Genomic DNA, 12,418 nt, shown 5'->3' with positions numbered 1-12,418 from the left:
TATCATAACAACAATTTTAGTGAGAAGTTGAAATGAAAAAATCAGTATGTAACAAATGTGTTGAATATGTCAGCTTGATTTTATATAATTAAAAAAGGTTAATCACTTTAACCTTTTGCTCTCCCTCTCTATCTCTATATATATACACACATACACCTGTGTGTGTGCATTAAAAATAATTCCATTAATAACAATTTACTGTATTAATACAGTTTTCATTGTCCTAAAACTGTGTGTTATTTCTTATTTCTAGGTTTAAATAAAAATAATTATTTATTTATGTATGATCTCAGAATTTTAAACCTTACTGTGTCACCAAATTTCTTTATTATTTTCAAATGATCATTAAATAAATTATTATTTTGAGTATTCCACAAATGCTTATTTTATAACATGGCTCAGTTTTCACCCGTATCATTGCTCAGACTATAATAATTCAACACTCAGACTGTAATATGAGTCTTCTGCTGCAGGTGAAACTCTCTTTCCCCACACAAGCACCTCAATATTGAGACACACTGCTCATATCAACCGCTGCTGCTGGTGGAAGTGTAGATTTACTGAATGTTCTTGGCACAAACAAAATATAAACATCTCATGTTGGCAACTTTGTTAAAGTGTGAAAGGATACAAAAGGGAACCTGATGGACTGACGGACAGATCATGGTCAGTCTATTCACGTTCAGCTTTTGATTAGTCAACATGTTCCCTGCTAGTGATTCAAATTGCCAAAATAAAATTATGTCTGGCAGGAGTTCCTATTTTTTGGCATGATTCAGGTTGCAGATTTTTTTGGATATAGTGAAGTTTATAGTCAGCCGGATGTCTGGTGTGCATCGGATGTCCACAATTTTAGGTTTCTTCTCATATGACTTAATATTTTTCAGGTGTTAGCACAGATTGTATTTAAATCCACAGGCTATGTTTTATTAATACAATGATTAAATGAAATGTAGATTTTTTATAATATACAGAATCACAAGGCAACTATCATGCACAAAGCAACTTTTTTTGCAGAGACATTATAAAATCCAAAATATTTTGCTCTAGGAAATCTTTTGCAAATAAAATTGACAGTCGACTTTATGAATATAAATGTGGCAGGTCGAAAGCACATAATATTTTTGATACTGCAGCATTATCTCATATTTATGCCTGTGAATAATCTGCCATGTCTGATTTGTGTTTGTGCATTTCCATATTACCGTATTTTCGATTATACTATATTTTTAGGTTCAAAATGGGCTTGTGTTTGGAACAATGTCCGGTTGATGAGTTTATCATTGTCTTTAGTTTATTAATATGGTTGTTAAATGCAGAAATGTTGTACTCAGCATTACTCATCAGGATCTGAATATGAGTTTATACAGCTTTGAAGAAGGAATTAAGCTCATATTGTGCATTAAGTGTAACTTAAGACTGAAAATTCAAGGCCTTATGGATCCTGATGACTCCTCTAATGATGCAATAATGCTGTTGTGCAATAAATGTGATAGAGGAAGTTTGTCTGTGTGTCAGAGGTGAGGCACAGAGGTGACCGTGTCTGCGGTTGGCCTGTCTGTATGTTTCAGTGCATGCCAATATATCCAGGTTGGATTGTTTAATCATATGTATGTATAAGCCTTAATCACAGATTCAAAAGAGATATGCTCATTAAAACCCCATTAGATGGATTTCTCCTCCGATTATGATCAAGAATGCATTATATAGTTAGTCTCTCATGCAAAATCCTGAGTGTTAAAAAACAGGATGAGTGCCTTTAAAGCAATTTATAGTTATATTGTCTCTTGTGGATATGAAAAAGCTTTTGAGCAGCTTTATCACAAAATATTTAGACATTTTACAGAAGTAGAACTGAGAGAGAAAGTCCTTATGATACAAACTTCACTTTGCAGAGACATTTAGCCTTTTCTCACCTTTTTCAGTTTATTTGTTTAACTTTTAATCATCTTCACATCAAAGACAGAGCTGAGTTTGCCTCCAGATCAAACAGGTGTTTTAGGAGAAAACCACAGGTGCAGTTCACGCCGGTGTTTCACAACTCTCACAACACTGAATTTCATTTCATATTCAACACTATAGTTGTATTATCACTTTTGAGAAGTTTTGCTTGAAGCATGCACTTGTGCTTTGTTTCTGTAAAATAAATTAATATTCTGTTATACAAAGACATCTGTTTTACTCAGTAATTTTAACCTCCTCACTAAATATTTGTAAAATTGTTATTTTATTTAGTCACAGCATAGGCCTGTGAAAAAGTGAAGAAGAAAAAATCTGTGTAAAATAACCTAAACAAACTAATGCATTAAATTATTAAAAAGACAAATAAATTAATAATTAGTAAATAAATAGCCATTTAAAAAGTAAATAATACAGTAACTAACCAAAACAACAACAGCAAAAAAATCTATGATTTACTTTTATTAAAACAATTTTCACTGAAATGTGTAAAATGTAGCCGTTTTCACAGAAATTTATTTCACAAATGATTACAAAGAAATGGCAAATATCTCATTGAATTAAACATGAATTTTTGAAGAAGAAAGATTAGATATTTTCTCATAACACATACTTCTAATATAACAACTGAAACCAGCCTTAGCTTAGATCATAACTAGTTTGCAGTCTAGTTTTAAAGGGGTTTTGTTTACATTTTAGCTGTTCAACCAGTTAAATCCGGGAGACCACCTTGACCAGCTTAAACCAGCTAAACCTAGTCAACCAACATAGGCTGGTGTTATTTTTTTTTTCCTTTGTTTGTTTTTTTTTTTGTTTTTTTTTTTCAGCAGGGATATAGTCTTTGTTTATTTACAAGTTTGTTTTTAAAATAATTTTGTCGGTGTATAAACACATTTAATAATGTAAACATTTTACAGCGCAAATCATATTTTTAGAAAAATAAATTCCCCCGTGGGTCGAGTACTGAAAGATTTCCTGAAGCTTAATTATAAAAAGATAAACATATGAGCTCATCATTGAGTTGTTGATGTTTTGATGGGATATCCCGCGTCTGTGGCTTCTCGCAGGGAGTCCCGCGCCACTGTGTTTATGTTGTTTGGTTGCTAGGGGGCGGAGCCTAGCGCTCATTCGCTGCTGGCGTCACGCCGCGGAGAGTTCCGCATTCCACCAAGCTCAGCGATATATAAACTCGCTGATGTAACGCTAGCAGACACACAAACGAGCTGAACGGACGAACAACCGCACCTAACGAGTAAGTGCTTTATTTTGATTGTATCACAGTGCATTTACTCTTTAATCACAGAAGAAAAAGAGTTGATTTAGACATCAGGCGTGTTTTATAAATCGAGCATACGGATTCAGTAACTGCAGCACTTCAGATGAATTCATATTTGTATAGAGAGAGAATGACATTGACATTGAGATGAAAATAAACCTAGATATTCATTTAATTATATTAGTGCATCACTTCCTGGTTATTAACTGCACACTAAAGTACATTATGTACTGTATTTTAACTGTATTGTTGTGCCCAGGGGTTTCAACCAAAGATTTTTACATTTGATACATTAATAATCTATTTTTATTTTTTAAATCTAGCTTTTTATATATACATATATATATCAGCAGTTCCAGGATTTGGTACCTTGAGCCTTAAAGTTTGAGAACCCTGATTTAATTGGCTAGATAGTGTCAGTCCTGCAGTTATACAACAACTTTTTCATATGCTTACCTGTTTATAAATGCATTTTCTAAATTATTATTTTAACATGTTACACTATAGGATGATTGAATTCAACTGCACAACACCTAAAACTTTTTTTACAGCACCTGAAATATAATTTTATACATTAATGTGAATTAATTCAAATTGTTTGTATTTTGAAAAGTATTTTTATTTTATTTTTTTGACTCTTCAACGTCTGTAGTGAAATACAGATGCAAATATAAATGCTAAATTGTCACCATGCAGATGTGTTGCAAAAAACGTTTAGTTTTCGATGTTATCTCCACATCAGTAAAATAGAAGTTTTTCTGAAGAACCGTGAAGAATGTAGCCAGAAGCTGCTGCAAACGGCTTCAAGGGTTTTTTGTGGACAGAAACATGTTTGACTGTTACATAATCTTGTAATGGCCTTTGCAGACAATTCACTAGCTGTTTTAAGCCTCAGTTTTAACATGCGTAGGTGTTGTTTGTGCTCTTGGGAATCTTGAAGTTCCCCTATAACTCTGTGAAAAGCAGATTTACATGCACATTTACAGAGTTTGTGTTCCTCTCATGGAAACTTCATTATTCTCTGTGGCTTTCACTGGAGACAATACGCATGTTGACCTATCAGTCCTCATTAAACTTATTCCAAAGCAAAAACTCTTCTTAAACTTCTCAAAAGCTCAATAACAAGAGTTTTCTTTAACTCTCACACTGTTTCCCTGTAATTTTGACCATGAGAGGAGTTTCTTTTTAGTGAAAATGCTAGTCATTGTTATTGCATTGGACTAAAAGCTACTAGCTTTATAACAACTTCCTAAAAAGAAATAAAAATGTGATAATTTTTGTAGTTTTTCCTCCCATCTTGTTGCCAGAAATGACTGACTTATGAATGCATACATTCACTATATAAATATTGCATTCAGTTTTTTTTCTTTCAGTAAGCAGAGGTTTGCACTCGAAAACTGAGGTGCATGAGCTCAGATCAGTTACGCCTACGATCAATCAGTTCCAAAAAGAAACACAAAACCTGTGATAATTGAAAGAAAACAAGTTTAATGAACTATTTACAAGCAGTATTTGAAAGGCTGGTAATTTTTGACCTGCAACACCACATTAGATAAAGGGTTGCACGTCTGTATTTAGATGCATGATCAACAGACACGCTGACATCTCTTTCTTTCTTTCTGAAGCAGCAATGATGCCTGGTCAAATCCCTGACCCGATGATGACGGCCGGTTCTCTGCCCAGCGTCGGTCCGCTGGCTGGTATTCCCTCCACCACACTCACAGACCAGCTCAAACTTGCAGAGCTCTACAGCCTCGGTACGGTTCTGTCTCCTCTCATCCTGAACAGACATGCCAAGAGACCGTTCGACGTCATCAAGGGTGAGGTGAGAACAAAACATGACATTTAACATCTACAGACTTTAAAGGTCAGCTTCTGATTGCATCAGGTAATTCGAAACGCAGATCGCATGTAAACAACATTTGTGCAACAGTTTGAGAAAGTGAAAGCAAAGTTCTTTTGTGTGTGAAGCTCCTTTGAATGCACTTCACTGCCTGGTCAAGACTGACACCTGGTGGACACAATAGTTTTTGTGCATCTGCCTTTTTGACACTTATTTGTCAGACTGCTTAGGGTGATTAAAACAGTGATTATAATGCTTCCATATCACTATACAAATATTTAGCATTATAATTAGTATACAGTTAGAAATTACACTTTCAATTGCATTTTTAGAACCATGTAAACACTCAATATGTATAAATATATATTTAAACCGAACACATTTTAATTTTCTGTCCACAGTCAGATGACGATGAAGAACGCAAGAAAAGAAGGCGCGAGAAAAATAAAGTTGCAGCTGCTCGCTGTCGAAACAGAAAGAAGGAAAGAACCGACCTGCTCCAGCAGGTGAGTTAGAAAAAGCCCTTTTAAGCCCTTTACAGTGTTCTTGTTTGGAATATTACTAGTTACTGTTATTGTGGTTTTATATGGTGTTATTCATTTAAAAGTTTAATCTTTTATTTAAATATTTATTTATTCATATTTATTTTATTTAAAAATTCTGATGCGCATGTCATGCTACTTTTCATTGTTTATTAGGCTATATTAATTTAGCATTACATGGAATATTTGCGCTCTTAATTTTTAATTGGTCACATTTTATTAAAATCTGATACTTGTTTAATTATTTATGACATTTTAATGATTTTTTAATATTGTTCATTATATTAATTGAGAGTTAACATGGGTTATTTAAATATTATTTTTAAAATTTATTTTTCACATTGCAAAACTATTAAACAAAATAGTAAGAGTTAAAACATGTCATTTCATTTAAAAAATATATTGTGCATGCCATTTTTAATTAAATTATATTTATTTTCTTTTTTTATAATATTAACTGAGATTGCACAGTATTTTAGTGCTTTTATATCACATTACAGAACTTTTAAAATAAACTAATGAAGTAAAGGCTTAATTAAAATGTAATTTATATATATATAAAATATATATATAAAAAAAGAATTATGCATGGAATTTTTATATTATAATTTCTATAATATTACATGAAATGTATATAACAACTACCTAGTAATATTAAAACATAAGTACAGGCAGCTCAAAAAATGCACATCAAGCTCAGATTGTTTATTAGTATTACTCTATAGTTAGTTCATTAATTCATACATCTTTTCTAAATAACCAGTAATATAAAAAGTGAAAAGTGCATTTTTGTTTGTTAGTTTTTTGACTCAACAACTTAATAAATGTGTCTGTTGAGGCATTATGATTAACCAGAAGATGTCTGGTTGCTCCTCTAGGAGTCCGAACGGTTGGAGACGCTGAACTCAGTGCTGAAGTCTCAGATCGAGGATCTGAAATCTGAGAGACAGCAGCTGATCGTGATGCTCAACCTCCACCGGCCCACCTGCATCGTCCGCACAGACAGCATGAAAAGCCCCGAGAGCGAGCAGCGATCCGAGCAGTCCGACTGAACACCACACCACAATCACAGGGGGAAAACAGACACTGTCGGGACACTTATTGTCAGTGTCTAATTCAGCATGAAGAAAATGGGAGGTTTGTGTGGACAAGAAACAAACAAACATCCCTGAGATCATGCACAAAGCTCAAAGACGTTTGACACTCGGTCATAAAGCTGCAGGTCTCTCAGTTGATCTGAATGAAGCGCCTGCAGGTGGCGCTGTCTGATAAACTGCTCACTAACGGTGAAGTCTCCGTGGACTTATTATTGTTTACAGTTGCATTGACATAGTTTGTTGCATGTGATGTTTATTGTATTTACATTTTTATTGTGCCATCACATGATATGGTGACTTGTATGTGTTTTTATCTTCAGGGTGTCTGTTGAACGGCCACTTTTGTTACCAAATAATGTTTCTTTTGTTATGTAAAGCCACATTGAAATAAAGCCTATTTTTCAAATACAACATGACTCATGCATTCATTCCTTGTTATTGTATTCATTCATGCTTTCTTTTTCTTTCTTTATTTTTATTACTGGAATTCTTATAATTTTTATATTTTAAAATATTTATTTTTATTAATACAACATGTTGTAAATATTATTTTAAAGTATTGTTTATATTTCCTTATGATTTTAAAAATGTTTTATTGTATTTATATTTCTAAATATTATTTATTTTCAATATTCTTTGTTAACAATTATTTTTTTATATTATTGGTATTGTTATTTCTCAATATTAATATTTTATATTATTTTAAAATATAATTTTTTATATTCCTTTAAAAGATTATTATTTTGTATGGTTTTATTATTATTATATAACATTATTAATTAATGTATATTATTTTAATATTATTATTTACATTATTAATATATTATTATAATGTGTTTCATTATTGTTTTTATGTTATTTAATTATTTTAAAATAAAATATTTTAGTCTATATGTTTTTTATGTTATATAATTTATTTACCTTTTTTTCAAGTATCATTCATTATTTATTAGGGTCAAGCATCCACACGACCCTAGACAATATGAGGTTTTGGGAATGGGTTGACGCATGGTTGATTTTTACATTACAAATGTAATGCTTGCATCACTCTTACATTATTTCTTTTTTTTTCCCTTTGAGTTTTTTTCCCCTTTTTTTTCTTTTCTTTTTTTTCAGTAAACTCTGTTTGTGGAAATTAAATGTTGTCACATAGAAATTAACTTGACAAAACCAGGTTATTTCCCCTGAGGTTTCCATTGACTTACAGCGATGGTTTCCATTGATCCTGTTGTTTTCTCCTTTCAGAATTTTGTCAATTTGATCAGTTTTCCACTATCAGACAGTACAATGACCTCAAATGTATGTTTATAGAATATTTAGATTAGAACATTTAGTCTCTTTTTATTCTGTTGGTCTGGATTCATGTGTTTGTATATGTCGATTCACTTGTGTTTTGATTCCTAATGAAAACAGCTGAAAGCCGGCTTGAGTGGGTTGCTTGTTGTTTGTTCATTTTCTGTCTTTAGTACTTTTTGTCACGTCAGAATTGGGCTGATCATCTTTCTTGAGGTCTGGCTTCAGACTTTCTCACTCTGAAAGCTGCTTTGATCAAATGTCTGACCTTCTGCTCAGCAGTTCCAGCCTTTTAAAAATGTGTCTTTTTGGCAGAACATGTTTTTCACGTGGGTGGTTGTCAGAATCTGCTCTTCACTCTGTTTCTCCAAGCGCTTGTTGGTATGGTTGCCATTGAGTCCTACCTCAAGAACTGTGAGATTTCAACAGGCAGATCTGAACACAAACAGCTCCAAATCACTCATGAGAGCGACCGCAGTGACCTAAAAACAGCACTTCCTAGCTGAGATCACAGATCCATCTCATATTGTTTTAAACCTCCAGAGTGTTTCAGTATTTGCATATTTATTTATGGCCATATTTCAGCATGTTTCAATATTTAGTTTGTTGGCATTTTTTTCAGTATTTCAGTAGGTTAATCAGTTATTCAATAATTTATTCTGAATGATTCTGTATTATTATTATAATCTTTTTCATATTTCATAGCTTTTATGTATTTATTTATGCAGGTCAGATTTTCAGTATTCCATATATATATTTCATTACATCATCTGGTTATTCAGTTTTTTATTAATTATTTAATTCAGTGTAAATACTTGAATATTTCATTTTTTATTTCCATTTTATTATCTTAATGTATTTGTAAATAGTATTTCAGTTTTGTTATACTTCGGTTTTCTTAATTAATAAATTTGTTTGTTTGTTTACCTGTTTGTCTGTTTTACCAAGTCATACACAATATTTCAGTATTTTATTGTTTTGAATGTATCGTTTTTTGTATATTTATTGTTTTATTGTTTTATCAGTTTTTAAATATTTAATATTTCATATTTTTAGTATTTATATTTCGTATTTCAGTTTTGTATATTTCATAATATAATTTTAATATATCTTTTAAGCTTATTAATTGTATTTTTCAATATTTAAGTTGGAAACATTAGAATATTTTGGTATTTGAAGCAGGCCCCAGCAGCAATATTTAATTTGTACACTCAGTGAGCTCCGGCTTGGTTTAAACCAGTTTATGACCATCTAAGGACCATCTTAAACCAGCTCAAACCAGCTACCATGCTTCAAAGCATAACCAGCATATGCTGTTTTTTTTTCAACAGGGTTCATCTGTGTATCAACCTCCTTTCACAGGGTTTCAGTCACCTTAAAGTGACCCGCAATCTTGCAATCTCATTGAAAATTGGAGGAATGCTGCCAGTTAATAGTCATATAGTTAAGAAAATTTGCACCAAGTCCCAGATTAACACCAATAACTTGGAGGTATCTGTAAGTGTTCTCTATTTTTTATACTGTGTTTATTATACTGTGCTTCACAAAACAGTTAATTTATATGCTTAGAAATCTGCCTTTCTACTATTGTTGTGATAACTTCAAATAGGATTCAGCTGTTTTTTTTCCATCTGCAGAACATCTCCAACCTATCTGCCCATGCTGCTGGAAAAATCTTGGAAGTCACTGGGAATTGTGGGTAAGTGCGCAGTTTGATATATGACTGATCCTCTTAAGGTTTCTGAAAACTTCTGTTTACTCATGCATGAGTTTTAATAACAAATCAAAACCTGTGAGAAACAGAAGGCAAACTGTTCAGTCCGTCATGTTGGTCTGCCAAGTTGGTGCTGATTGCTAAATTAACAAAATATTGAAATATCCCTAATTCCAGAAAAAAAAGAAATTGACCTTGGTCAGTTTGTGCACGTTTGACAGGATTTGTAGAAAAAATTAATACAAGACGTAGTCAGCTAGACAATGAACATTATTAATATTATTAATTAATCATTATTATATGATGCAGTCACACATGCAGCAATAATTGTTAGTTCTGTTGTTGATTCAGGGTTAGCATCATCTGAGGTCCTCTGAGGATCAGCATCATCTCTTCTCAGGTGTTCTGGATCCAGACTGGAGCTTGTGTAAATCCAAAACAGAAACAAAATAGAGACATCATTAGCATAGCTGCTGATCCAACAAAGTAAAATTAGTTTAACCCAAGCTAATGAATAAAAATGCACATTTGATCAGATGCAACTACACTCACAATTTAAGAGATGCATTATTCGAATGCTTGGCGAAAGAGATGCGTTTTTATTCTAGATTTAAACAGAGAGAGTGTGTCTGAACCCCGAACATTATCAGGATGGCTATTCCAGAGTTTTGGAGCCAAATGAGAGAAAGCTCTACCTCCTTTAGTGGACTTTGCTATCCTAGGAACTACAAAAAGTACAGCATTTTGTGACCTTAGGGTGCGTGATGGGTTGTAACGTGGTAGAAGGCTAGTTAGGTATGCAGGAGCTAAACCATTAAGGGCCTTATAGGTAAGTAATGATAATTTGTAACTGATACAGAACTTAATAGGTAGCCAGTGCAGAGACTGTAAAATTGGGGTAATATGATCATAAATGCATGAACTAGCTTTTCTGCATCAGAAACCGATAACATGTTTCGTAGCTTGGCAATGTTTCTAAGATGGAAGAATGCAGTTTTTGTAACATTGGAAATATGATTTTCAAAAGACAAATTGCTGTCTAATATAACACCCAGATTTCTGACTGTAGAGGAAGTAACAGTACATCCGTCTAGTTGCAGATTGTAATCTACAAGATTCTGTATCTTATCTGAATTTAATTGGAGAAAATTATTTGTCATCCAATCTTTTACATTTTTAACACACTCTGTTAGCTTAGATAATTGGGAAGTTTCATCTGGTCTCATTGAGATATATAGCTGAGTATCATCAGCATAACAGTGGAAGCTAATTCCCTATTTTCTGATAATATTACCAAGGGGCAACATGTATATTGAAAATAGAAGGGGACCTAGGACGGATCCTTGTGGCACTCCATATTTTATTGGTGATAAATGAGATGACTCCCCATTTAAGTAAACAAAATGGTAGCGATCGGACAGGTAGGATCTAAACCATCATAGAGCCTGCTCTTGAATACCTGTATAGTTTTGTAATCGATCTATAAGTATGTCATGTTCTATGGTGTCGAACGCAGCACTAAGATCAAGTAAAAACTAGCAATGAGATGCAGCCTTGATCTGACGCAAAAAATTTCTAAAATTTTAGACACAAATGGAAGATTTGAAATAGGCCTATAATTTGCCAGTACACTAGTTTTGGTTTCTTAATAAGAGGCTTGATAACCGCCAGCTTGAATTGTTTTGGGACGTGACCTAAAGATAACTACGAGTTAATGATATTGAGAAGCGGTTCTTCGGCTACAGCTAACAACTCTTTCAGTAATTTAGTGGGTAAAGGATCTAATAAACATGTTGTTGGTTTAGATACAGTGATAAGTTTATTTAGCTCTTCCTGTCCTATAGTTGTAAAGCACTGCATTTTATCTTTGTGTGCGATGGATGAAACTGAAGTGTTAGACGCTGCAGAATCTACATTCGCTATTGTATTTCTAATGTTATCTCTTTATCAGTGAAGAAATTCATAAAGTCATTACTATTTAACGTTGGTGGAATGTTTGAATCAGGTGGCGTCTGGTAATTTGTTAATTTAGCCACTGTGCTAAATAAAAACCTTGGATTTTTTTGGTTATTTTCAATGAGATTGTGTATATGCTCTGCCCTAGCAGTTTTTAGAACCTTTCTATAGCTGGACGTACTGTTTTTCCATGCAATTCTAAAAACTTGTGGACGTTGTCTGTCTACTGATCCTTCAGAATTCAGTGCAAGGCCTTGAGAAGAAGCTCTGACTGACTCTTGATGTGTGTGTGCGTGTGTGTGTGTAGGTGGCGTATCCAGTAAGCACAACACAACAGCAAAATATCCATTCACATCTCTGTGGCTTCTCATCTTTACTCACACATGCTGCCAGCATTAGCGATGACTGAAGATTAGGCGTTAACGGTGAACAAACAAGCAACTTTCCCAAACATATCGCTGCACATTACTGGTCTAAAAACCTACAGAATGACACGCAACTCGTTTTCGATTCAAGATTGGAATCACTTTGATTTCGTTTTTTAACTTAAAGGCAGCAATTAAAGAAATGTTTTTCTCAAGCATGACAATTTATCATTTACTCATCCTCATTTTACTCATTTCTTTATTTATGAAACACAAAAGGAGACATTTAAGAAGAATATACTGTTTTACACATGCAATTATGATCAATAGGAGACTTTTTAGATGCATAAAAGATGCAAGTCATACAATATCA

At 33.1% G+C, this 12,418-nt stretch overlaps 1 protein-coding gene across 2 annotated transcripts; it reads left to right on the top strand.

Annotated features, from left to right (window-relative positions):
* The first annotated feature begins 3,062 nt into the window (after nt 1-3,062).
* Nucleotides 3,063-7,128, top strand: LOC113097329 (jun dimerization protein 2-like). 2 transcript variants are annotated; one of them, XM_026262576.1, is made up of 4 exons: nt 3,063-3,211; nt 4,864-5,060; nt 5,480-5,584; nt 6,499-7,128. In XM_026262576.1, the coding sequence occupies exons 2-4, from the start codon at nt 4,866-4,868 to the stop codon at nt 6,670-6,672; spliced, it is 474 nt and encodes a 157-aa protein (XP_026118361.1). In that variant the 5' UTR covers nt 3,063-3,211; nt 4,864-4,865; the 3' UTR covers nt 6,673-7,128. The 2 variants fall into 2 exon arrangements, with proteins under 2 accessions (XP_026118361.1, XP_026118360.1); XM_026262575.1 differs by having other exon boundaries at nt 3,096-3,211; nt 4,861-5,060.
* The last annotated feature ends 5,290 nt before the right edge of the window (nt 7,129-12,418 follow it).

Source organism: Carassius auratus, unplaced genomic scaffold (genome assembly GCF_003368295.1).
Source record: "Carassius auratus strain Wakin unplaced genomic scaffold, ASM336829v1 scaf_tig00216185, whole genome shotgun sequence".
NCBI lineage: Eukaryota > Metazoa > Chordata > Actinopteri > Cypriniformes > Cyprinidae > Carassius > Carassius auratus.
Note: the sequence above shows the minus strand (reverse complement) of the source record. Positions and strands in the feature narration are given on the sequence as shown.

Coding starts and splice junctions, on each gene's coding strand:
- LOC113097329 (XM_026262576.1), top strand. CDS start 4,866: ATGATGCCTGGTCAAATCCCTGACCCGATGATGACGGCCGGTTCTCTG. Junction 5,061..5,479: donor TCGACGTCATCAAGGGTGAG/GTGAGAACAAAA, acceptor TTCTGTCCACAG/TCAGATGACGATGAAGAACG. Junction 5,585..6,498: donor GAACCGACCTGCTCCAGCAG/GTGAGTTAGAAA, acceptor TTGCTCCTCTAG/GAGTCCGAACGGTTGGAGAC.